General features: G+C 39.3%; 1 protein-coding gene across 2 annotated transcripts; it reads right to left on the reverse strand.

Annotated features, from left to right (window-relative positions):
* Positions 1-1,124: 1,124 nt before the first annotated feature.
* On the reverse strand, positions 1,125-20,433 carry LOC140314394 (HHIP-like protein 1). Of its 2 annotated transcripts, none has more exons than XM_072392559.1 (14): positions 19,301-20,433; positions 13,320-13,584; positions 12,013-12,292; positions 11,760-11,885; positions 11,532-11,675; positions 9,672-9,784; positions 9,271-9,411; positions 8,756-8,830; positions 8,378-8,504; positions 7,962-8,107; positions 7,437-7,518; positions 6,346-6,428; positions 5,420-5,731; positions 1,125-2,675 (listed from the first exon to the last, which is right to left on the reverse strand). In XM_072392559.1, the coding sequence occupies exons 1-14, from the start codon at positions 19,610-19,612 to the stop codon at positions 1,903-1,905; spliced, it is 2,979 nt and encodes a 992-aa protein (XP_072248660.1). In that variant the 5' UTR covers positions 19,613-20,433; the 3' UTR covers positions 1,125-1,902. The 2 variants fall into 2 exon arrangements, with proteins under 2 accessions (XP_072248660.1, XP_072248661.1); XM_072392560.1 differs by having other exon boundaries at positions 1,125-2,699; positions 5,351-5,731.
* Between the last annotated feature and the right edge of the window lie 7,426 nt (positions 20,434-27,859).

Consider the following 27,859-nt stretch of genomic DNA (forward strand, 5'->3'; position numbering starts at 1 on the left):
CGTGTTGAACCCAGAACAATTCTTACTGTTTGTTCCTTTCTATTTGATCACATAATGTGCGATTAGGTCTGTAGAGCGCATGGGTAACACGTTACTGACACAGTAAGTCTGAAACTTACGACAGTCGGCTTGTACTGGTTGGTGAAAACCTAATCACATTCTCCTGCTGTCACATACTTCCTGTTGTGAGAAACAAAATTAACAGTATAGAGCGACATAACTGGAAGAACTGAGCCTGCGAGACCATGGCGTGAGGGAGAGACAAAAGGGAAAAGAAAGAACTGTTTGTTCCAGTGTGTCATCATTTTTGTGGCTCATTAGATTATATATATATATATATATATATAGGCAAAGAATAACAGAGAATCAGAGGAAAGTAATTTTGCATTCAACTTTATTCATATCACAGACACCCTGTGCCATCAAACCATTTTAAGCAAGAAGAATTGGAAACATTTTTTATTTAATTCACTGTACGGAATGTCCAGCATTTTCCCTTTTCCTAACTACATTCAAAAGCTTTAGAGAATTAATCTGATAAAATTATACAATACAAAATGCATGCCTTCTCACAGGGTTGTGTTTTGCCTTCATGAGATCAACTTAGCCTTGGTACGATTACACTATTTGATTCTCTTCCAACCATCATGTGAAATTCTGATCGGATCAGGCCCTTCACTGTACATTCGTGAGAGAATGAGCATTAGCAAAAAAAAATTCTGTGGATTCTGGTATTATGTGTAGAATTATAGCTCCATCAGTTTCTTACAATTTAGGCAAGTTACTAAGGGAACACAATGTTGGTGTTCTTGTAAGCGACTGGTAGTTTTTTTTAACAGCAGACTTAGCCCCTGAACCAGAAAAAGCCAGTGACAGGCCTGCTTTCGTTTCACACCTCTTGCCTGCTGTCATTGTGAACGTGAGCTGTAGGGACCAAAGAGCTGTTTCTGGATGTGAAACGGGCAAACAGGAACATAAATGATGGAAATTTTAAGGTTTACCAACAAAGACAAAGATAATATAACATTATTTTGTACCTTCATTAGGTCTGTTAGTCTTTGCTTGTTTTTTAATATTCCTGTAACTTCAAACCGGTCACCAGGAAAATATGTTACTGTGTCATGTTTCTGGTGTCCACAAATATGTTTTCGTTGTCTACATAGGAATTTTATCTTTTTAATTATTTTTAATTTCATTCATTGATCTATTTTTTTGCTATGCTGCAAAAATTCAAATTCTTATATTTCAGTGGCACATGTTATTGGTGTGTCACGCACATTTTGTGTTGTTTTGTTGCCGAGGGAAAGAGACTCAGCAGCAGCAATCCAGGAAAAGGGTGAATGGATCTGTTTGTTTCTTTCTGACCTTAACCAGATTGGTTTTAAACTAAAATCATTAGATTCAGTTATCATGGTAGTTTTATCATTTTGCTGTTTTATCAAACACTCAAGCAGGAAATTGTTCTTTTCCACTTATCTTCCTTTTTATATTACTGTTGTAACATGTGGTAAATCCTGTTACTCCACCCCAATTTATAAACTTTTCTTTCATTTCATGTACACAACTTAACCACTTAAGTTTAGAGAACATTTAGAAAATAATACGACTGGTTATGATTCGGAAATGAAAAAACTGGTAAAGATTAGGACTAAAATACCTGATTTATGTGAGGGAAAAAAATGCGTACGGTTTGGCTTTAAGAACCAGCCAAGTCACAGAGAAATAAGGAATGTAGACACTGCATGTATACCTGTAAAAACTGTGAAATACCAATAAATGGAATGGGCACATTGCACATTTCTGGTTTCCAGAAATGTTAAACAGCTGCTTATTTTCCAGGAGACCAGGCTGGTAACTTCATTTGTGTGACACCACTTAAAACCTCCTACTTCTTCTTTGTTGCTAACCACAGATAACGCCCACATCTTCCCCATGTGAGCAGTTGTGTTCCCCCACCTGAGACCTCTTGCAGTTCAGCAGTGATCTTTCCCCACCCTCACACTCCACATCATCCAGCAGGATCTTAACGTTGCTGTTGGCCTCCCCCAACTCAGCCCTCTTCTTCACTTCCAGTGCAGTTGTAAAGCCGAGCTGTCGACACACGACCGTACCAGCTTTTCTGGTAAAAAGGTCATCGCACACCGTCCCCCACTCCCCTCGGATGAAGATTTCCACTCTGCCTCGATCTGATAAATTGTTGGCACTTACAAGTCGCACTGAGCCATCCCGCAGCCTTCTCCCTCCTCTTCTTCTCTTGTATCCCCGACCCCTACCTCTGGGCCCCTTGTACACCTGGTTACCCTCCCTTGCACTTTCCAGCTTCTCCCCAGGCCATAGCTTCCCTTCCCGTGTTTTTGGCAGAGTGGTGCTGACAGGTGTTCTCTTGGTAGTTGAAACAGGGGGCTTCTGGACTGAATATGGTGCCCATGTTGTGGTTGACTTTCCTGGATGTTTGGGATATGGTGTCGAGATCAAAGCAACTTGAGACTCTCTCAGAATTGTTGTGGATGGAGAAGGCTGTGGCGATTTCAAAGGTTGAGAGGTAGTACCAGTGGGGTTCTGAAGGGGTCTCCCAAATCTTCTTGGTGAAGGTGTAGTGACGGTTGGAGTTTGAGCAGTCCTAGAGAGGGTTGCAGTCCTAGAGAAGGCTGCAGTCAGAACGGTGGCACGATAACCTGAGGAAGAGAAAGAATTACCCTCTTTATTTGAATATTAATTGCATCATGTGCTAACCTGTTTTGTTTTAGAACAATTGTATGAAATTCCGCAAATTTCTCATATTTGTTTTGTGGTCAATGCCACATCTGCAAGATTAATATGATGCTACTTTCAGCAAAGAGCCAGTCTGCTGTGAGGTCTGAGAAAGTTAACTTGACTATATCTATGGGAAAAAAATCTCTTTGTGATACAAACCACAAACTATGAACTACACTAGTCTTTTATTTACCCTATTTATTATTTTAAACAAAGCTAAGTGGTTGCTAGCTAGATTTCACCAACCCATTTTTAAACAGCAGTTTCTACCAGAGATAGTCTCTTAGATGTGTACATGGTGTCCTTTGCATCTGTTCCGTGATGCACAGGCACTGGTAATATTTGACACCACCTAGACATTACCTAGCCACAAAGTTTGAATTAGGTGGTTGTTTAGGTAATGGGACTGTTATCCTGTAAACTACAATTCTGATTTCCCCATGGGAGTCCTGTGTGAGACCATTGCTTTTCCAACTTGCCTCTCATTTCACATCTATCAAGATTTAAAAACCAAAGCACTTGGTTAGGGTTACGCCTCATTTCCATGTTTTGTTTTTGTCCTGTGTAATTGATAAACTAGTCCCTCTTGTGGCCAATGTGAGGAAATGCATTTATTTTCAGAGAGATGGAAACTTAATGGAAAGTGCACAAGACACGAATGATCAGTTTTATCCAATGTGCACATGGAATTACAGTGATGAAACAAGATTTATAATACAAGCAAAGATGCAAGTAATGCGGTTGTACCACTATGCACGGTCTCTGTATGTTACACAGATCCGATAATTTGAAAGCCAATAATACTTCAATGCAGATAAGTGTTTTTTTACATGATGATGTATTTAGCACCTTGTGAACAGTTTCACTTTCAAGGCAGTGGTTCTACAGCCTGTTCACTGATTTATTTATCCAGTTTCAAGGTATACTGTGTGATCTCACTGAAATCTACAGAAGTAGTTTAAACTTTTCAATGTACTCAAGGCTAATTCCAGAGTGGAAAAACAAAAAGCAGAGTTTCTCACACATATCAAAGATTTAAGAGATTCCTAAAGGAAAAATAGACTGCTGGCTAATTCACATTCAAATTGAAACATATGTGGAAATGTGACAGTAGACAAAGATCATGGTTTGGATTAAAATACACCCTTTTAAAACGTTACTCGTGCACATTTAAAACTTTAAACGTTGAAAAAGGCAGTCTCAAATCAGGGAATCCTGTCGGGAGGGAATTTGCTTCCATGTCCTATACTGATCAGACAACAGAACACTGACACTGATCCTCTTAGCTCTTAGCGAGATAAGAATAATGCAAATCCCAAAAAACTATTGTTTTAACTTATATACCAAGATGATCATTTAAATGTGCTTGACAGAGCTTTAAGCAATGTTATCACGAAGAAGTGAAAAGGAAGGACATGGACACAAGACACACAAGGATGAATGTCCAAACTGAAGCTGATGCAGAAAAATTTATTCAAAATAAATAACGTCAAAGCTCCTGATTTAAATTAAAGTAGTGCAAATACTTGTCACATAAATCAGCACCATTAATCAGGCTTTATCAGACATTTTTACCAGCCAAAGAATAACACGTTAGGCAGGGACCGAAGGCCACGTTAGTCATTTCCTGTATACCTGAGTTCGAAAAAAGAGGTTGTGCAAACGGTTAAGTTTATATCTAAAGTGGCGCACTTACAAATTAAAAACAAGAACAGAAGTTTAAACAATGAACACTACTGGAAATAATTTAAAATTAAAACAATGTAGTTTTTTTTTTGTTTTTAAATTAACATTTAATCTTACAAATATTTAATGTCTCATCCCCGGAATTACTTTTTTTCCCCCTTACTGTACAGAGAAAGTGCAAAGGCTGAACAGATTGTATCAGGTCATATCTTTGTTCAGATTTGTATTGTTTGCCAATTTTCAGCTTTTTTTTTTACGATTAAAACAACAATAGAATAATTTGAGATAAATTTGTTTCTGTCACAAGTAACAATATTGCCTTAATCTCTTTTTTCATATCTGCTGCCTACTGAATGAAACTCTTATTGCGTTTTAACTAAGATACCATATCTGCTGAAATGGAGCATAAATGAGGCCTTATTAACTCAAATATAGGAAGAATATCTTTCAAAAGGCACATTTATCATCTTAGACTCAGTTTCAAAAAATATTATCCATTATTATAAATATGTTATCCATGTTTAAAAAATGAATCCATGTTTCATATAAATTTGATACATAACTAACAATTGTTAGCTGACATTTGAAGCGACTGAGTCCTGTATAAGACAGCAGCTGTCATTGCCATAGCTGTCTTGTTTAATCAGGGTCTTTAGAAATTATTAAAAAAAAAGGCTAAACTAAACTAATCAGCTCTTGAAAGTAAATTGAAAATAATCTCAATCTTAAAATCATGCAGGAGTTAGCAACTGTTACTTTAGTCTTTAAGGTATCAAAATGTGAAGCAAAAATAGAATGAAAAAACCTAAATCACCTGTGTTGATGCTGGTGGCCTCTCCCCGTATCAGGGTGTGCTCTGGTTTATGTGTGGGTTTGATGTTAGTCCTAACAGACGGTTTAGAGGTCGGACTGACAGTCGGGTAGGACTTTGGGTAATCAGTAGAGCTAGCATGATTAACGGGTGCACCAGTAAGCCTACCAGTGGATGCAGTTGTGGCGGGATTTCCCATGCCCATCTGGACAGTTGTTGGTTTTACTGTTGTGGCTGAGGTTGTTTTTATTGTTGCTTTAATGGCTGGACTTGTTGCAGGTAGCGTCGTCTTTCCTGTTGCTTTTCTGGTTGTCGTCGTCGTTGCTGGGGTTGGTGGTGGCATTTTTCGTGCTGTTTTTCTTGTTGGCATCGGTGGTTTTATTATTATTATTGGTCTTCTTATTGATGGTCTTTTGGGGGTTGTTGCAATGGTGGTCGTGGGAACAGGTGTGGTGGTCGGTTTCTTGTCGATTACAAACTCTGCAAGCAAGAAAGGAAAGACTTCAATGCATTTGAACTGTGCTAAAAGTCATTTTAGGCATTCATATATGATAGAAGGCAAATTATAATATCTTGCTGCAAGAATTTGCCGGATTAGGTGACTATATAGACAAGTTTGGAATCCAAATTTCAAAAGACATTCCTCATATGTAAAAACCTTATAGAAAGAGTTGCAAGGTATGCACTAAGTCCAAGATAACAAGGTACATGAATACTGCAAATTAAATATCCTGTGCAGTACTTTTGATCATGCAGTTGACCAATTTTAGCACAAAATCACAACCTGAAATTATTCCTCATAGGATTAAAAAATGAGTCCTAACACGTTCACAGTGGAGGTCAAAGGTCTGAACGCTCTCACTTATTCAAAGTGAGTGGAAGAGACCAGACTTTAAGTAGATTTTTAAGTATGTTTTCCCCAAATCTACGTAATGACTCTACTCGGACAGTTAGAGCTTGAAATAAAATTTTGCCTTTAAAAACACGCATACAAAGTGCATCACTTTGGGCAAACTGACAAAAATCCTGCACATATCAGAGTTGAACGGGAGTGTAATGTTTGACTGAAGAGGAACAAAAACAGAATCTCTTACCCTCTCTGGGGTGGAAATGAATCAGTTTTCCCTTTATCTTAACAGGTAAAGGCTTAAAGTTGCATTTTCCTGGCGGCGCTCGTCTGTGTGGTCAAGAGAGAGAAAAAAAAATTACACATCCATCGCTAACAAAATTAGATGGCTCGTTTAGATTTCTGAAAGGAAGCTTACTCATTATCATAATGCAATGTTAGTTTTGTTGTTGTTGGAAACAGAAGCACGTCAAAATCATTATATTTCTTGTCTACTTCACCTGATTACTGATTAAAATCATCAAGAGTAACACCTATCACACCTTTGGGTTCACCCTTTTTCATAGAGAACACATAATCTTCCACTGTAAGTTGAAACTTTAGGACCACAGTGGAAAATTAAACATGTGCTTTCCATCAGGGTGCAGTATGAACCAATATAAACCACTGGGTGTCACACTACAGCAGCAGAACCTCAGTCCAAGAGAAATGAAACAAAGACCAAAAGTGAAATCTAACTTTGAACGCCTCATCAGCTTGTGGAGCGGTCTGTCTCAGAAACAAAAAGAGTCGATCTGATTTATTTTTTATGGTAGTACATATATAAGGTTTAAAAATATTTAACCTTTATTCAGAAGATACAAAAAAACTTTTTACAAGTGAAATTGTTTGGTTACATTTCTTTGATTGGAAAAAGTACACTGGGTTTTAAATTGTTTCACCTTTAAACCAGATTTAATTTTTTAATATTTTGAATTGTATAAACAGTACCGGCGGCGTGAACAAATAACTTATACATTTTCAGGGTTTTCCCCTAAACCCTCTGGAGGGCCTCAGTACTGCCTCAGGTTGAAGCTGGGAGCTATGAAAGGGCTCTCATCTGTCCATTGGAAGAGTTTGCTACGAGCCCACTTTGGGTATACGTATAATCCTATGGATGTTCCTTATCTGGTTCGTTATCTTTAAGCTCGTTGAAAAAGTGGACTGACGTATTTCACTTCCATTTCTCTTTCCGAGACTCCTGACAATGTATTTTTGTAGCTTTGCACATTTGGTTAGACCTAAGCTCTGAACACAGTGAGGTGTAATGAAAGTGTTGTTGCTGAAGTGATTTGCTACCTGGAAGTATCCACTATCTTATAGATGACTCCTGCTCTGGCTGTGGCACTCGGAGTTCCCGTGGCTAAGAAATACAATTCACCTAGAAAAGTTTACAGAGGGAAGAGGGAAAGAGAGTGGCAGGCAGAAACAAAAGGAAAGAGATGGAGATGAGAAGATGGTTAACAGCAGGGAGAGAGGATGGATATTCGCATTCACAGCAGGTGGGAGCGACACCAAGATTATAGAGAAGGGATGGTGAAAAAGAGTAAAATGGGAGAACAGAGATGTAGGAAAGAGAGGAAAAAAGTTAAATGAGTTACAAAAATACAATAACAAACAGGGAAGTTGTCTTACAGTAAAGATCAGACAGTTTGATAAAAAGTAATGTGGAAAGGCTGTTATTCATACAGAAAGCAGTATACAATGTGTAGTCTGCAGGGACTGCACACATTCTTGCTCAGATATCTCTATACTTCTACAAAAAGTTAAGGGATTCTTTGTAGAAGTGGCAAACAAATGGACAGACACACAAACAGTGATTACCTGCTTCATCCTCAGCAAAAGAGATAATGTATCTATAATAACTGTCGATGAGTTTGGGAAATCTGCAGGTCTTGTCTCTTCCCATACAGATCTCATTGTACTGCCATTCTCCCGTTTCTGCATCCTCCCTTAGAGACATCAAACGTCTAAAAAGAAAGAGTTGCACATACATATATGGACATAAGCGCAAATAATCGCATGAATACTTACATGAATAAACATTTCTTGTACACTTAATGCAATGCATTAAGGGCGCTGTTAATGCAATTGCCAGTCACGCAAACTGTTTTCTCTGTATGCAGCGTCATTGTTGCAGTTTCTGCAATGGGGTCTTTGAATCGTTGCAGTGATGGGGGAAAAAATTCTGTCTAAGCACTTTTTTTTTTTTATATTGGTTGAAAAATTCTGACAGAGACCCGCTCATGAAATCCCCGAAGATGTAGAGTCCGTTGAGGTTGGGCATCTGACAGCCTCTGTAGATGTATCCTCCAGTGACCGACTTCCCCAGCTTGTGAGGGTAGGCAAAGATGGGCAGAATGTCATCTGAAGAGGCATGGACACAGAATTAACCCACAGTTTAGAGTCTTCTATTTATAAAAACAGTAAGTATGCATTACAGAATGCAAAAAAAAAGATCAATAAGATCATCGGTTGTGTTAAAACGGTGACTTACACTCTACTGCAAAGATTTCAGATTGGAAAAAAAAAAAACTCTGGAGAGGATACTTTGTGTCCCACTTTGTAAATATTTGATTAATTCTATGATCTCTTAACAACCCATAGTGTTGACTCACCTAGAGATGAGTTTTGACAGAGTTTGCGGTCGTAGCAGCTGAAGCCTTCTTTGGCCCTCCATCCATAGTTGCCTCCTTTAAATGATTGTGATCACACAGTAAAACCACTCACGAAGCTTTGTAATGCAGTATATACAGTATACTATGAACATACATCCGGACTCACACAGTCACACTGACTGGGAACAAGGATTTTGCTTCAAATGCTACAATTTGATGTTTCTTTAATGTTCTCTTCAGAACTCTACAGAACCTAATATCCACCTTTATGATTCGGGAGCAGATAGGGATTAAACTGTGATCTCTGATTCAATGTCTGGATGATATTTGAGAAAAATTATCATATGAAATGGAGCATCCGATATATATTCAATTAAAATCAGTCGCTAAAGGTTTTAAGATGAGACGTTTATTCCGTAGATAATAAACAAAGAGATATTCAAACAAAAATAAAAGAAAAAACAGTAAAATCCTTTATGAAAGTGAAATGTTGCTCAAAGCTAAAATGATCCCACCTTTGACGATGAGGTCCACTTCTTCGTATTTGTTCTGGCCCACGTCACCACAAAACATCCTGCCTCTGCCTGCGCCTGTAGCAGGATCACCGCGGTCAATGGAACAACGCCACATGTTGCGAACTCCGTAAGCATAAATCTCTGAGTAGAAAGAAAGGAAGAGGACAGGAATAATATACCCTTTCGGTGATTGAATTACAGAAACTGCATGGAGGAAGCCAAAGTATGAGCCTTTCTGGAATGAGCACAGTGAAAGAAGACAGTCCCTCAGTCATCCATGTGAGGACCTTATGAAATCTAATGTAAAGTCTACAGTAAATGTACAACCAGTCACTTCATCTTTAACGTTGACAAACTTGATCAAACTATTGGACACATGTCAGATCATTTAAGGGGTTCACCTGGCCGCGCCTCCTTTTCCCTGATGAATGGGTTGTCTGGGGGAATGCTGTATGGGGCAGCGTAATCATTGTTGTCGACATCGATACGCAGCGCCTTGCCGAGAAGCGTTGACCTGTTCAACACAAAGAGCACAGCAAACTGAAAAAAAAAAGACTGAGGGAACTGGTGGCCCAGCTGAGGCTGAGTGAACTGAACTTAAAAAGGAAAGTTTGACCTGAATCATTTCCGTGAACCTTCTGTGCCATCGTCCTATAATCCTCTTTTCCTTTATCTTTTCTCTTTCCCATCTTTCCTGTCCTTGGATGTTCTCGGTTTTATGAATTTCCTGAAAAAAATCACTCTCCCTAAAACCTGCCTTAAATGAACTGACTATTTCTGATAACCTTGCTTTCGTTACTGTCCATTCAATCCCTTTTTATTCTCTTTGCACAAAAATCTGAGCAAAATCCCAGTTGATTCAGAAAGAGCAACTTTTTTTCTTCTTTCTAACGGCGTCCCATTCACTTCACACTTTCTTGCTCCCTTGTAAATGAGGCCCCTTTTCCATATAGCTACTTCCCATCCCCACTCAGCACCCTCTCTCCTCCACACTCAGCCTGTCTGCCTCTCTCCCGCTCCCCTCCACATACCAGTGTGTGGTGGCCCACAACGTGTAGTGTCAATATTAGACTTGGCAGCGTGTGTCATTCCTCATTCCCAGGATGGCTATTACAGCATGTCCACAAAGAAAAATTGTGTCAATATTTCACATGAACCATGGTTGCCAAGGCAAACAAAAACAGTATCAAACAACTTCAAAACTTTAAACTTAAGATGAAAGGTGGCTAAGAGTTACTTTGCTTTGTTGCTGAAGTAAATATCACAAGTGCATTTTGCTTAAAGGAGCCATTTCCAGGATGCAGTCTTTCGTAGGGTTCTTTCATCAGCCTCCTCCATTTTTACCACAGGAACCGGGAGCGAATTGAAGCTCTGAGGGGGATACTTTAACCCCAAAGCGACCACAGTGGGGATATAGTACTTAAGCAATTATCCGGCAGCCAGTCAGGGATTGCTTTGCAGAATATTTCTAATTAGTCGAGCATCCCCAGCAACTGATTATTCTCTCATTTCAGTGTCCTATTTTCTGTTTCAGCCATCTTACTTTCAGTCTCCCCTATGGCTCTTAAAATTGCGTATCTTTCAATTCTACAGCAAAAATACTTGTTACAGTTTGCAAACAGGTGTTTGTCAATGTACTTGCCAGCTGCACAATTACCGACATATAACTACCGCGTTTGACATTACTGCAACATTGAGAGATGCGTAAACCGCAGATGAACAGAGATATTTGCGCTTTTATACCCCCTTCAGCTGTAATTAACGTTCAAACCATTGTGGGTTGATTAAATGGAGATGAAAAACAACAGTTATGTGTCACCGTTACACTGCATTACATTCATTAGAGTGTAAAGACCATCTGGTTTTAGTGGTGAGTGACAATGTTTAGAAACACAGGAAAAGGCATATGAAGCCCTGTGGTCCCTTCAAATTAATCGTTTGTGCTTGAGTGCGCAGCTCTTGGCGTAAACACGTCATCATGCCATTTAACTGCCATTTTACATATCATATCAACATCTGTAACGTTCAAATAAAGTTTATTATTTCCTCTTTCTGTGTTCATACAGCTATAAGTTTTGAAAATGGTCTTTGCTGGAAAATCACTCTGACTCAGGTAAAGACATGTCTGTGTCGCGGACATTTAAACATTACTTTCATCAGTCCAGGCACAGACACCTGAAAATGTACTTCAAGAGGAGTTAACTACTCAGTCATTCAATGTGCAACCAAAATTAAAAGTGGATTAGTTCAATCGTACTGACTTGTTCTGTGAATTGCCAAATTTTCCAAATGGGTCCCCAGCTCGCCCACCATCTCCAATGAAGATGTACAGATACCCATCAAGGCCAAAAAGCAGCTGTCCTCCGTTATGATTAGAAGCTGGCTCTGCTACTTCCAGGATGGTTCTACAGACACATGAAGAGGATTAACGTACCTGTGTAATTTGAGTCATGCATCAACACTATGTCTGCACATATCTGAGTATTTACCTCTCAGACGAATGGTCTAGTTGGTTATCATCTTGTGGCGAGAGTGTGAACTCGCTGATTCGTATTCTCTCTTCCTTCTTTACTGACACAGAATAGTATACATAGGCTTTTCTGACTGTGGTGAACCTAATAACAGAGGAAATGCTCTATGTTAATGCCCAGGTTGTACTTCTCATTGAAGAGTGCAAAAAAGACACTACGAGTTCTGAACATAACCCTAACAAAGAACTGGTACAATAATGGATGTTTGGACCTCGGATGGAGGGCTATGCAGAGGAATCCCCTCTCGTCTCCGGCCCACGGCGAAGTAAGGACCGCCTGGGTGAGGTTTAGAAAAGGACGGTCAATTCGGGAGCCGTTGGCCAAATACACCCAAACATAACCCAGCTGCTCTGCGACAAAGAAGCGATGACTTCCATCATCTGCATGGATCATAGCAACAGGGTTACGGAGACCATTGGCAACTTCCTGCAGGCACAGCTCCAGGCAGCCTTTGGGATCTTCACGTACCAAGCCCAAGTTAGCATTTAGTTCTGGAGGAAGAGGACAGAAAAAAACCTATTTAAAGATACTGATTAATAATACTAATCACATTAAGAAAGGGGGGTTTAAGGGTATGGTTATAATCGAATCACATGTAAATTATTTATGATTTAAAAAAAATGCACCTGTTCTACTAAAACTCATTTACATTTAATTAAAAAAAAAGCAAAGTCCTCATAACTTATCATGACAGCGCACAGTGCCATGTTTTTGGCCACGTGAAAACTTCACTCTCTGTATAATAAACCAGGCTCATTGATTGAATGAACAGATGAATGCATTTTGTGAGCAGTCAAACCTTTTCTTCATACAGTAGAATATCTTACTGGGTGAGTCGACAGAAAGGTTTTACAGACATGTATGGCTTCCAGATGATGAATTTTATTATAAACTTTAATATAATGAGTTGGGCATTTTTATGCTATTTGGTCATTAGGAACATGGTAGCACATACCAATGTTGGACTTGCTCAAAGTTAAACCCTGCTCACAGAGGGTGTAAATAAAACATGTTCTGTAGGATCCCGATTAGAAAATTGAGCCAATGTGGTGACACCAGGCTGGCTAAATGTTCTGGTGTTCTAAATGTTTCATGGACTCCATTGCACACCTGTTTGTTATCAGTCAATACTCACCTTGTATACCTGGTACAACCCCTGGTTTCAGTAATCCCTTGTCTGTGTATGACCTCAGTTTGCTCCTGGATTTTTGATCAGCTGTGCTCTTGGATTTTGCCTCTGCCAAACACTTGCCTGCTACTTTTACTGATTCCATGGTTTTCACCTCTGCCTTGTCAGTAAAGCTGACAGTTAGGTTTCACTTTGAGCCTCTTATGATAAATGGTTGTGGAAATGTGAGGTCTGTCTTTTATCCAGCATAGGTTATTTAACTCCTAAAAAATTGTATGTTGTGAGCTTTGTCACTACCAGATGGGAGCCTTGTAAGTGGGTAAATGGTTTACAACAGGTAATTTCCACTATCTGTAGCCTCTTGTATCATCTCTCTGGTGAAAACATACCTGCATTTGTCAAGACGTTAGGGTAGCAATACTGTTTGTCCTTAAGCTCCAGAAAGTCACAGAATCTTCTGTGATCTTCCTCTATTTGATAAGTCAGGTTAGCAAACTGCTGTGGGTTCCCCAAGTCCTCCAGGAGGAGGCTGAGTGTGTACCGGCAATGCAGCCAGTAGTTAGAGCAATAATCCCTGCACAGCCCAGGCAGAATTCTCATAGGTGTGTTGGCATCCTCAGCATCGTACAGGTGGGCAGCATATGGTGAACACTCCTGAAAAGGAAAATAAACTGTGATTCATGCATTTGTGGAAAAAGTAGGCAAAGTGTATCATCAAATTAATTCTTCTTACAGGTAATTTTTGAAAGTATCCAACTTTTTTTTTTTCTGAAGCTGATGTGTTTATCTCAGAGGTTTATACACGAGGACATGTATGAAGCACATAAACAGAAGATGGATTTGCACATGAATACTGCCACAGCCTGCCTCACTTTAACTGGTCAAGCCTCGGTTATAAACAGCAAAGTATAAATGGATCCAAGGCAGGTCCACTCAGTTATTAAGTCACAACCACAGTCTCCACACCCAAAAATGGCGAGCTGCAGGCACGGGGAGTCACAACACTCAAACCATCGTGTGGTTGACTGGGGCACTTTCCCCGAGTGCCAGATCATCACCAGAGCAAAACTCAAACAACAAACAGCATATAGTATGTAAAAAAGCCAAAAGAAATCAAATCAAAAGTGGGTTTTGTCTCTAAAGAACTGCCTATTCATGTGACTTGATGCTGTCATTCTGTGCAAGTCTTTCTATGACTCGCATATTTTAATTGTCAACAGCAACTGTCACCATAAGTGTATGAGAGCTGGTACTTACTTTTGTAATGATGGAAAGCAAGCTCTTCTCTGAAATAAGCTCTGACGATATGAAAAAAAATGAAAAGACGACGTAGAAAAAAATACCAATGAGAAAAAAAAGAAGAATACAGATGCAAAAGCCTTTACCATCATTGCACAGTGCCACGAGATTGGATGGTCCCTTTTTACAGTGCAAGAAATGAAGACACATATATTTACGTCTACCAGATGGAAAAAAAATAAAGATGAAACTACTTTTAAATCATTAACTATAAAAGTAGTAAAAGTTGGTTGTTATTTTCAGCAGGGTGCACAAATAGTGCAGAACATATTATTGCACGTTGGATAATAACAGAGAGTTTTAAGGATGTTCCATTCTTAGTTTCAAAGCCTGACCGAGTAAAGGGCCATCAGAGCTGTGCAACGTGTAAACTTGCAAAAGTTTTCAGAAAGGATCTAAAGAGGATGCGATGCGTCTGATTTTTATTTCCAGCCTCTTTTTTTCTACAGATGGACACCAAATACAGCAGCTTTCCAGTACTGTAACTAGAAGAGAAGTACTACAGGTCAGGGTGATATTTTTTCAAACTGGGTTCTTTTTACTCTCTGGGACACGTGCTTTGTTCATATTCGGAAGGAGGAAATGAAAAAAGCATTGCTCTCCTGTTGTGAGCTAACTTGCTTTCGTGAACACTGGTCAACTTGACTGTATGTGTCTTTTTACATTACAGTTTCCGCTGCTTTAGCGTCAGCCACAGGCGGCCGAAGCCATCCATCTCATAGTGGGATAGTGTGATAGTAGAACATAGTTCTGTGATGCGATTGGATAGCTGCAATGTGAAACCAAATCTAACTGGATCGAATACATGTAAGAAAAACATCTTAAATCAGACTTTCTTGTGTGAAAATGGCGTTACATCTAGTCATCATCTTTGCTTTTAGCATGATTTTATTGTTTTCTTTCTTTTTGTCTTAACTTTCTTTTTGGTTTTGGATCCTCATGTACTTTATCTTGACTTCGGTTTACTCCCTGTTTGATTTTGAAATCTTTTCCCCTTTGAGTATTCCTGTTAATTATGCTTTTTTTCATTTTACTCCACACCTGTGCTCTGTTTGTTAATTACTCCTCACCTACATTCCATTGGTTGATTGTCCCTCTGTGTATTTATACCTCCCTGCTCTCTGTAATCTTTGCCAGTGTCCTCTTATCGCCACCTGTTTTATACCTGATCTGGTCCCCTGCTTGACCTCCCTGCTATTTTTCTCCACTGCGGTGCTTTGGTCCGTTTGTTTTTTAAAAAAAAAAGATATTTTGTTCTTTATCAGCCTGCTTCTTAGTAGTCTTCACTTGAGTTCAGCTGCAAACAATCAATTTGCAAATCAAATAGTTGTTGTTCATTAGTATCGAGATTCCATGTCAAAACAGCTATATATACATATATATATTTGCACGAAATGTAATGTGAAGCACTGTTGAACCTTTCTTTAAAACAATTTCAGCTCTACCGTCCAAACAAAAGCTGGGTTCAGTCTGAGCTGCTGGAACTGTTGATGGCAGCAGATCAAAGTTTGTAGATGGAAGCTTGATCGCCTACATTCTAATTTGTCGTCCTTATTGTGCAAAATGACAAGGGTTTTGCTTTGGTTTTTTAGCACAGTGGGAGACATTTACTGATATGTATCGTCTACGTTAGACACACACTGTGTCCTTACTTCTCTTGTTTGACCCACTGAAGCTTAATCACCACCCTTTGTTGTTGAGACAGCCTGAATTTGGCTCCTTTATCACAGGGTGGGTTAAACATGTAACTGCAAACAGATGCTCCCTAACAGACAGTTCTGACAACTATAATTTGTGTCAACACTGACCAGTTAATTTGTCTTTATGTGTAACTCCCCAGTGCTTTGTCATTTGAGAGAGACAAAAGTCAAAGGCAAACAGCTGGCTCAGGACTGGACCCTCAGAAAGGGAGACAAAAGATGGGGAGTTCTTTTGCAGCAACATTTTCATACAATTTGGTCCGATGTAAATCATTCCCATAATCAAATGCTGAATAGATACAAAGATTGCTTGTCTGTGCAAACAGACATTAAAAAAATGAAAAGTGCTTGTAGTTTTTTCAGTTAGTTAAGAAGAGACTAAGTCTGTGTTATAGGGATGTTCAACCTTTTCTGTGAGGTTGAGTTATGAGTACAGCACTCTACTCAGTGTCTTATCTGCAGCAGACAACCATCAGACCACTCTGTTATGACAATCCGAATGTGCCCTGACCTGCATGCTAAGCCAACGATTGCTTCAAAGTTTTTTTTCCACCATCTCAAACAACTCAACACTTGAAAATTGCATAGCAGTTTAAGAAAATGCTATATTGCAGATTTTCACCTAGCATCACTTCTGCAGAGAGCCTATCATATTTTATTTTACTTTTTTCTGGCATGGGGCTTTACTATTTTGATATATTATATTGTATTCTCTTAATTGTTTTGTAGATTATTATGGCATATTTAAACAAAGCTAACGTCAAAAGGCAGGTCAGTGATGAGCAATATCTTCATTTTTGACATACATACACACACACACCCACAGACCGAATGAAATGGCATGTAAACAACGAAGGAATTCCCCGTTAGTCAATAATTTAAAATTTCTAAATCTATTTGTTTGGAGGGGGCCTCGAACCTCTTCTAATTTTGTATCTCTTCAAGTTTTCTCTTTTATGTCAATCATTACCAGGCACCCGTGTATACAAACACACACATACTCACACTTTATTACACAGCTAAGACTACTTAACATTCATCTGTCCCTTCAATCTGTTGTTCTGTCTTCATGAGGTTGATTTAATTTTCTTAACATAAAGTCTCTCAGCTTGTTTGTTATGCTTGATGTTATGTTCACTGTATTTACAAAAACCTTCTAATCTCGCTCTCTTGCTTTTTTACCTCCTCTCTCAGCCCCTCTCTTGCAGGAACTTGATACGTCCTGTGCTGCTTGGCCAGAAGCGGAAATGGTTGTTTGTTCGGCCTGTTACGATCACAGTCTCCCTCCTGTCTCTGTGACAAACGCGCACTCAAACACACTCTTAAATGTTTCCCATCCTGCCTGTCTCTTTCTCTTTATATCTGACTGCCTGTCTCATGGCGTGATTGGTATCAGTGCCAGGAAGCTCACAGAGGGCCTCAGTGTGGTGGCTTTACTCAGCGTAAGTACCCTGGCAGTGGGGTAACTTGACCACCACAGGGTCTCTTTTATCTCAAACAACCAACCTGGGAGCTGGAAACCACAAGACAGGAGTTGGTTCCTCTTTAATTGTTTAAGCGAAGGGTTTGTGAAAATATAACCATTCATAGGAAAGGAAAGGAGACGTACACATCGCAGCGATCAGTGCTTTGTCTAATTCTAGGTAAGAAAAATAAAAACAAAAAAAATGATGTGTAAAAATATGCCCATCCGTGTAAATGCGTGTGTACACATACATCCTTAACTTTTAGAAAAATCTTTCTTAGAAATACTGTTGGTTTGTTTTTCTTTCAACTATAATTATGCTCTTCGTGGAACGTTCAAAACCGCCATTTCTCAACTTAACACATTTACATTGTTATGAATTCAGCCAGCAGTCAAACTTAACCAACAGCAATAAGTCGTGAACCATAGCAATGTCATTACACACAATTCCCAGCTTGGAAAGAACCTCCTTGAGCTATAATTACCAGAATAACAGAAACCTACATTTTAAGATTTGGCTATTTCTCATTGCCTTTAAATAGCACATAATGTATCCAACTGACGAAAAGGCTTGTGGTTAAATTAAAGGTGGAAGAATCATTTATGGTGCTGCTCTCACCCTGTTTATCTTTGGCTTCGGCAGTTTTTTTTCTCAAGTAAACAGGCCACGGCAAATTTGCGCTGCACCTATCATTCAATTCGCGCTCAAGAGCTGCAAGTAGTTAATGTCTGGGCTGCAAAGTCAGCACCTAATTATGTAATCAGCAAGTGGGACTGGCTTCAAAGCTCATTCCAGTGATGGAGAGGCTGGACTTCCGTACCGGGCTCTGTTTATGATTAAAGAACTCAAAAAAGAAACTAAAACAAACTGAAATAGAAAAACCCATTAAATGACATAATATTCCCTGACAAAGAGTGCATTAGAGAGGAAATTATTATTAGTTTTTAGGCTTAAACTGTGTGAGACATTGCGGCTTCCTTATGTCTTGGGCTCAGTGACAGGACTTATTTATGTTTCTATTGGCTACATTTTTAAAACACTGCTACTTTTCAAAAGTTTGTTTTCATACTCATGGGTTTACTCAGGGTTTAGATTTGGTTCCACCACTGTGACTGGATGATCTTTCTGCCGAATGCTGGCCGCAAACGTGGCAGAATATCATATATGTTGTGTGAATGGATGGATCATGGAAATAGGATTTTAGATATGCATTATGGATGAGGTGTGGTTTACTCTTGCTGTGAAGTTTAAACACTTAAGCATGTTTTTTTTTTTGGCTGTTTAGATTAGGATGTTTTTTTCGATCGTACCCTTGGTTCATTCTGTACTTTAGTCTTGAGGAAAGAAGTTTACTTTCTTGCATCGACAGTAGTTCTAAACAACTCATCGAATCAATACCATTAAATACTCGTTTTGTAAATCTAAACTGCAGTCCTCTTTATGTAGCCATCACGCTACAGGTTCTGATGTATTGAGTATTTAGTCACAAACAAAATATACTGTAAATGGTATTTATACAACCTGACCAAACAGACCAATGGTAAAGACTCTTGAATTGAAATAAATTGATCAGAATATCTGCATTGTGCTTGTATTTCAAACATTAGTGTAATAAACTATTTCAAAAATCAAAACCATGTTTATGATCAGATTTCAGATGGAAAAATGTAAATGCGCCCTAATCAAGAATAACAGAATCTTGAACTCCTATGGAAAACATCACTGGATGGAAATTCTGGCCCTAAGGCTCACACTGTTTGTAGTGACTGTTAAAATGACATGCAGAGAACGGTCGATTAGCAATGACTTGAAGACCACAGTTGCAAAGGGATCAGTAAGAGACCCAAAGTGACCACAAAGGCACATGAAATAACTAAAACAGGCAGAGAGTGATTGTTTGCTTACCTGGCAGAGGATGCTGCGTATGTACCTGCTACAGGCTGTGAAACCTGAATGGTCAAAGTTGTCCATAATAGTGTAAAACCTGATTGATATCTCTTCATCCTTTTCCAGATCACAGCATCCAAACTTGGTATACTCTTTACAGAAGACCAGTGGCTGCTGAGGCTCAAATGGAGGCTTGTAATCCAAGCACTGAGGGTGACAGCTCCCCCACTGGGCTCGGAGGAGCAAAAGCAGGAAGAGGGGAAGTAGGTGAGGGGAGAGGGTGTGTCGCACGATGTACCGGTGGACCAAATTACAGGTTTGTAATGTCATGGTGCAAAGTTGCTGCCTTTGGTTCAGGATAGCTTATCTTTTGACCCACTATTGGAATAAACAAAAATGGATTGTATGAGATAATCCACCAACCTCCACCAGCATCTATGAGGCACACATATGACACCTATGGTTAGAATTTTTGCAACAGTTTGGACAGCTTTCTGGGGTTTTTTTTTTGGGAAGTCCTGGTCTTTACAGTCTTTTCTATATGTGCTTGTCTCTAGAAGTGTGAATTTGTGCATCAAACACACACACACAGCATCACACCTGCCTGCAAGTTGACACCAGACCTTCAAAATGCTCAGGGTTACATCATCGGCTCACAAAACATACGTAACACTGACTCCATTGTGTGCAAATATAGATGAAATGTTGCAAAAGCTGATTCAGATCCAGTGAATCCTTTAGATCAGGAAGACATCCGCAGTGCAGTCCAAGTCAGTCCCGCTCTTGTTTACATCTGCACAAACACCTGTGGATCACAACTCAAATCCCTGAATGAGAGAAATCCTCCTGTTATGGAACTCAAGGCTCTTTACGTCCCAGTGTGTCAACAATAAGATCTGTTTCAGAAAATCCAAGAAAAAACCAAGAGCATCATGGAAAAAAGGACAAATTTTTCTCTTTTTTCCAAAAAACCCTTTGAAATTAGAAATTCCACCTTCACATCCAAGGTCTCTGCAAAATATTTACTTCCAGACTGAAGTCACCTTGAGACTCTTCCTGTGCTATCCCTGGACGTGCTCAATTCCTACAATGGCTAAAAGCCATACAAACAGCAGAAAAAAGTGTGAGAGAGAGGCTCTTTCATTCAGACACGCGGCCACGCTGCAGCCTTGGATAAGAGATCCCTCCCACTGCACGTCTTTCCTCCTCCTCCTCCTCCTCCTCCTCCTCTTCTCTTCTTTTCATTTGCTTTTTAACTCTCCTACAAAGACACATGCATTCCTTCCCCTAGCATGTGGTGCACATTGCCCTGAAGTTGCAACTTTCCACCTCTCCTCCCTCAGAGCTCCCCCCACCTTTAGCATTCCCACACCTCCTCTCTGTCTCTGCCGCCTCCAGACAGACTCACACTGGTGTATGTCTGTATGTGTGTGCATGTGTGGTTAGATGAATAAGGACGTGAGCTGGAAGTCGAAAGCAATGGATTCTCCAGGCGCCATTCCAAACCCGAATCCTATGTTAAAGAGCACAACAACCAAGATTAGCATCAAGCTGTATTATTCCACTAACTTCCTCTTGATCCAGGAGAAAAAAAAAAAACTTAAAACTAATTTAGAATATTACAAACAGAGATGTACAGTGCATGTCAGCCTATTGAGCTTTTTGAGGCTTTGGACACTGATATCTGTCATATCTTAGAGCAAACAAAAAAAACTGCAGATGCTTTATTTAAGGGCAAGTTGGATATTCACATTAAAGTTCCCAATTTTAAGGGGTCCCAACCATGGCCCCTTCCACATCCACCAAAGGAACCAGCCTGAGGCTCTCAGCTTTATTGCAGTGGTCCAAGCTTAACATCCAAATAGTTTTGCCTCATTAGGCAGCTTTGCTAAGCCAGTGGAAAAAAAGCAAAAGTTTGTTGTAAATGGGCTGCATTTCTCGTCTTGTTGACAACTTAAAGTGCTTTACGGCGCAAGCTTAATTCATCTATTCACGCCCACATTAAAACAGCACGTTTTATTCTGTACTTTAAGCACTTTTTACATTGTTTTTATCATACAAACACTTGCATGCTGACGAACACATTGGGGGTTGTGTTTTTCCCTGAGACACCTTGGCTTGTGGACCTAAGCAGCTGAGGATCATGTCCCCAACCTTTCAATTATTAGAACATGGCTCAGCCTCCTGAGATGAAGCCACCCCTGTACAATGATCTGCACTGACAATATAACACTTTTGCTGGATGTGGAAATGAAGGTGTTGATTATTTTCGATGGGTGATGATGTGTCAGGAGAGTAGTTCACTTGTGCTGTGCTAAATGATCATCAGCTATTTCAGTTTATGTAAGAATCAAGCAAACATTCAAACAGAGTAGACGGTCTAGTGGTTCCCCAGTTCATGGGATGTCTTTGTCAAGGGTTTGAATTTTCTATGGTCTGAATGATACAATTGCATATGTGTTATTTCTTGCAGTGATATCAAATATTCATCCAACAGCAACTATTGATAATTCATAATAATGTATATAAATCATTTCAGTCTGTTTATAAATCCATATCATGGAGCAGCAGTGTGCATGTGGTTTGTGTGTCTGTGATTTGTGTGTGTATATAGACATACCACTACCATCTGTGTCTCTTTCAGGTCAGAGAGTGATTCCCATCTGGCTGTCAGACAATTTATCATCGCTCTCTACTCAAAGACACAAACACCGTCGACAGCCAGACAAGCTCTGGTTTAAATAAATCATTAAGCATTCCATCATGTTTTGTTATCTAACGTTATGTTCGAGTTGTGATCGATAAACACAGCGAAGCAGGGCTCTTAAACAGCAAATAGCGCCACTACTGAGTGCTCTCCTTGAAAGCCAGTGGAGACCGGATGTGCCGAATGAATACGTGAAGTTGTTGTTCGTTTTGTGTTTTATCTTTGCAACTGTGAGTTGATCACATCAGCAGAGACACGGTGAGACCTGTGCCACGAAACACAGAGGCATTTTCAGCTGACAGTGTTTAAACTAAATTGCTTTGTAAAGTGTGCTTTTCTTTAGAATGATTAAAGCAGTGAGTCACTCTTTACTGGAAGAGACAGACACATGCAGACTCACAACTGCGATATCAGGGCAACCAAACACACAGACCTCAACCGTCTGCATCTTTCTTTTATTTTCTGACGTGCTTACATACACACATACACACTTTTAAACAGTGGAAGAATATGTATGACAGTAGAATAACATTTGTGGGTGTCTAACCAACTGTCCTTATAGTGAACTCAAAGGAAAACTTGCAGCAACGTCACTTGCAGTGTGTGTGGGTGTGTGTGTGTGTGTGTGTGTGGATACCATTTTTTTTTGTTTTCATGTAACAGTAAATCCCTCCTTACTTTAAAGATCTCACTCCTCCCTGTTACCCCACATGAGCTATTTGCTGTGAGTGCGTGTTTTGCTTGTGGGCCTCTTAAATGCTTCACTCTTGTCATTTTTCTGTCCAATGATTTTATACTCTTTTAAGCTAAACCCTGTTTTGTAAACTTTTAGCTTTCTTTATTTCCTGCGTATTTTTGTTTCTTTCCTATGGTTGTTTTTTTTTTTGCATGGGTTGTACTTGTATATGAAAAATGAAGCTGAGTTGGGTTGAATAAAATGCCCTAGTTGTTTAAAATTCTGTATTCTGTCCTGTTATCTTGATCTGCATTGTTTTTGATTATTCATTACATGCTTACATGACTTGCTCGGGGTATACCCCGCCCTCTTTGCCCGATGGCAGCTGGGATAGGCTCCAGCCCCACCTGTGACCCTAAACTGGATTGGATGGTTTATTGAAAGTGGATGGATGGATTCCTGCAGTGTTTTTGTGTTGTTCCAGTTTTAACAGGGCAAACACCTGTCAACCGGCACGGAGCTGGATACCACCCTGACTTTTTCACTGTATGACATGCAGGTGACACAATGCTTTTATGATTTCAAGTTGGCACTGGATATGGATGGGTGCAGAATTCCTAAATGTGCTTGAATAACTGGACAACAGCTGTGTTGAGGTCTAATTATGAAGCAAATTTGAACCAAACTTTTGCAATGTGGCTGCATAGAAAGTGACCATCACGCATGTTTCCATGACCTGGATTAGAGAAAACAAACTCGGATGCAGAGTGCTGTCAGAGTTGCTATTGTAAGTGTGAAGTAAAAAACCTACATTCAGTACATGAAGAATTAAACTTCTGCATGTTTGAGTTGATATAAATGCACCGGAACAGAAGAATAACGAGCACTGAGTAGAAATTTCTAGTATTTGAATGCCGCAGCAGTGTCTGGTGATGTGTCTTACATTGATATAAGTGCCTTTGGTTCAGTAAGAACATCTAAAATAAATATATGTAACTGCCATGATGACTGGCTTCAGTATCTCAGGGCTATTCAACAGAAAACACCGCCACTAGCCCATCTCTCACTCATTTCACCTCTGAGTGTCAGTTTGCCAGTGAAAACTGAGACTGAGTCAGGATTACATCACTGTGTTCATGTTCCTCTCTCACTTCATATATAGACTTCTTTGCGCTTGACTGGTACATCTGTTCACCAAAAAAAACAATGTGGAGTAGGCCTAAGTGCATATTGTGTGTGTGCGTGTTCCCAAAAATGTGTGGGACATATCAGATGGGACATATTCCTTATCACAGGGCCAACTGTAGAGTCCCCTAAAAATAGCCGAGAGTTTTCTTGCTTTGCTTAAAAATGTGTTTCATGATATGTAAAGACATTTTTAAGCAATAGGAGACAGCCGACGTGTGTTTAATCATAACGTAAGGAAACTGTTTGTTTCGAGCATACTGGGCAATGACTTGTTTTGCAATGTCATTATAAATCCTTTTGCCAGATTTGAATTGTGTTTGGTGTACAAAGCTTTATACTTAGTCCAGTGTTCTTTCAATCTGCCAGAAAACACGGTAGAAAGAGCTGTGAACTAAATGTGGGTGTGTGACAACAGCTTGGTTATTTCACAGATCACTGTGTTAGGTCGGGCAGCCGTGCTCTCGTGGTTTGTCGTGTCACGTGTCAAATGACTTCACCAAAACAGTCCGGCTCTTGAAGCTGTTGCTTTAATTTTTTTCATTCCTGTTTATTATCTGCTGATCCTCTCCTGGCCCGTCCACCACGCTAGATTAGATGTGCTGCCAAAGAGATGAGTGATCGTCTCACTCATGGTCGCTGTGTTGCCAAATTGTGAGCTCAGTCTTTTGCAAACCTTAAATTTATGAGATCTACCCAATGTTTAATTTGACTGGCAAGAACAACTTGTATGTTCTCCTGTGACGACCTCCTGTAGCATTTGATGAATGTCAAGATTAGATCCCATGGAGCATTTGATCCCCTCCTGCGGGTTCAAAGTGAAAGCATATATTTTCTATGTAGGAAAGTTTTCTGGGCACAAATTCAAATCCAGAATAAACTGATTGAATAACTATAATGATGTTTTCTTTTTATCTTTAGGTGTAACTAAATAAAAGGTCAAAAGAAAAACATAAGTTTTTTTGTTTTTTTTTCAAGAATTCGCACTAAATCAGATGAAAGATTGCTCGTGCGTTTACGCATGTGTGCTCAGGAGTGATTTGTCTTTGTGTGTGTGCACAGACGCATTCATCTGTGTTTGAGGATTTCTTGTCTCCCCAAAGACGGCCGTGCCTGGCAGGACTACAGATGGAGTGTCTGGGATTGCCCGAGGTGTAACACACACAGTCATGTTACCTCAGAGGACATGACTACTACTACAGTGACTACTTCTAACCCCCCCACTCCAAAAAAAACATGTCACACACATTATGTTACTAATTTCATTGGGACTTGCTTTTTTTTTCATGATAAGGACAGTCTTAATGCACAAATAGAACAGATGGCTGTGGATCAAGAGGTAAAATAGTTGTCTATCCACCAGAGGGTCGAGTGATGCTGAGTGAGTAAGAGAGAGTTTTAGATCCCCACAACATGTGTGACACCCAAATTATGCATTTAAACTGAATATAACTACCAACAAAGTTCCCAGTTAGACAGCTTTCTAGTAATTCCATCAGTTCTCTCTGGAAGTTATTTGTGTTCCAGAGACGTGATAGTTACAATAAAGGGATTTCTGTCAGTATTTTGAAAATATCCAACAGCCTATACATTATTTTATGATCAGTATTAAAGGATTATCATTCAAGCTGTAGAATCTATCAGCATGCATATCATTTTTTATATGCATGCATGTCATTATGCATACTAATTGATTTGATTTGATGTTAATGACGTACTGACCACTTTCAATGTATTTTTTAATGGAAGATAAAGATGTCATCGTTATCTAGAATGACGAATTCCAATGCCTGTATAATAGTGCTATGGTGATGATAAATGGAGCATCACATAAGTAATAATTCACATTCATAATGAAGTGAAGTCATTTCACATTCATTGGTAGACATAAAGCGCGACCTCTTTCAATTCATTTCATTCATGCAAAGCAAAGTACCAATTACACAAATCTCTTGTGCAGCCATAATCAGCATCGATAATTCACCATTCTGTCACACACAACTGACTTTGCTTGTTATCGTTGACTTCTCTGTAGGAAGCAGTAAAGTAGAAATGAAGTTTTCCCATTAGAGGAGACATATTATCCTCTTTATTTCAGGAGTTGACACAATTTCCTGAGCTCTTAATGAAATATCTGTGACACTCTTTCTCACTAGCAAAAACAAGCAGTACAATAGCTCCTTTTCCAATCATGAATTTACAGCTCTGGTCATGGCAGCTGGTTTTTAGGGAGGAGTGAGCCTCTTAACTCCATCCTTGTCCTTTGTAGATGGTAGTACTGTATATAAGGGTTGAAACAACTTTGCTTTAGGCAGTAGCTGACCATCACGTATTCCTACTGTTTACACTGACAGGAAAATATAATTTGGCTGGAAACTAGAGAAAAAAAAGCCTTGTCATCTCAAGATAGTGGAATGTTTAACTAGTGATCTTGGGATAATACATTTTTAAAATTCTAATTTTTAAAGAAACATTTAAGCTACTTGAGTATTTACAGGGATATTGATAATTACTGTGAAGATGAAAGAATATGCAGTCTCACATTCTTATTGATTTATTGAAGCTATATTACAGACGATTCAATCCACAACAAGACTCGTACAGTAGAAAGAGTGAGCTTTACAAAACTCTCCATAGAAGAAAAACAATATATACATGATTTCACTGAAAAAGTACAAACAAAAGTTTCATAGAAATTATTCTCAAGTCAAATCTCTACACAGGAATATATATATATATGACCAAAAAAAAGGAAATGCATTTGGGAGATGGTACAGCTCACTGTTTGAAGAGGAAAGGTAAAGGACGCTGGTAGCCATGCCTGTTGAGTAAGATGCGAACTATGAAGCACTGCTGGGACGCTATGATGCTACAACTTGACCGTGTTAAAATCTAAACTTGAGCTATTGTCCTGTTGTCATCCTGTCAACCACACTCTAATCCAAAGATGATATCACAGTGGTTCTCTGTTGCACTGAGATCCCTTTCTAATTACGCTTGTATTTGTGATATTCTCTCATAATTGCATAATACTGTATATACTTGACTGACTGAACTGATGCCCCACCCCTATTAATCAAAGGGAAGGAACAGAAAACAGTATTTATAGTTGCTATTTGATTACATTTTTGGACTCAAAAGTAAATCAAAGCTGAGAAATTTATCTGATCCTTTTACTTTTGTAGTGGAGCCTTTGAGCCTTTGTCAAATCAATAACCAAGAGATGTAGCGTTTTGTCTTCTCCGTGAAGAAGAAAAGGCAAGTAAAGATTTAAATTAGGCTTGCTTGTCTTGTCTGTATAGCAGTATCTTCCCGGTGGTCTGAAAGCATCCACACAAGCAAACGTCTTGTCTCCGTTTGTCCTTCTGCATTGTGCTGACATTTGATGTGTGGAGTGGGAGCGACTCTCTAAACTGTTGATGAAAATCACGATTGTGAAGTAAAAATGTGTGTCCGTCTGTCACAAGTAGTAGATGTGACCTTCATCAGGCCGTCATGGTGTGATGCCATTTGCACTCTCAACTTGCAGATATCCTTACAGCATACCTACTGCGATTCTTGCACGTTCTACTGACGTAATCGTCTTGACGCTAACCTGAATTAACGGCATTTCAGCCATCGAGATACACCTGAATCTCCGCTTTGTTTTTCCTTAAGGTTCAACTTAAGGAGCTGGATCACAGTAAGGTCAATGCTGCAATGTCTCTCAACTGTTCCGAGGAAGATGAGCAGTTTTTGCTGTCGCTGCTCCAGAATATAGCATTTCTTCAGTGAAGATCAGTGTTGAGAATCTGTCAAGGAAAAATGCATGAAAGCAAGAAAAAATGCACGAAAGCAAGAAAAAATGCATGAAAGCAAGAAATGCATTTGTGTAACAAAGAAATCTAAAAGTTTAAACATAAATGCACACTTTATTATTTAAGTTTTAGTCTATGGCACATTTTCATACATTCTAGCATAACTACTTTAAATGTTTTTTGACAACCAATCCACATCCAATCAAAACGTA

This window comes from Leuresthes tenuis, unplaced genomic scaffold (assembly GCF_036924035.1).
Source record: "Leuresthes tenuis unplaced genomic scaffold, fLeuTen1.0.hap1 SCAF_9, whole genome shotgun sequence".
Classification (NCBI taxonomy): domain Eukaryota; kingdom Metazoa; phylum Chordata; class Actinopteri; order Atheriniformes; family Atherinopsidae; genus Leuresthes; species Leuresthes tenuis.

Coding starts and splice junctions, on each gene's coding strand:
- LOC140314394 (XM_072392560.1), bottom strand. CDS start 19,612: ATGACATTACAAACCTGTAATTTGGTCCACCGGTACATCGTGCGACAC. Junction 6,429..7,436: donor AAGATAGTGGATACTTCCAG/GTAGCAAATCAC, acceptor TTGACCACACAG/ACGAGCGCCGCCAGGAAAAT. Junction 5,732..6,345: donor TCATTTCCACCCCAGAGAGG/GTAAGAGATTCT, acceptor TCTTGCTTGCAG/AGTTTGTAATCGACAAGAAA.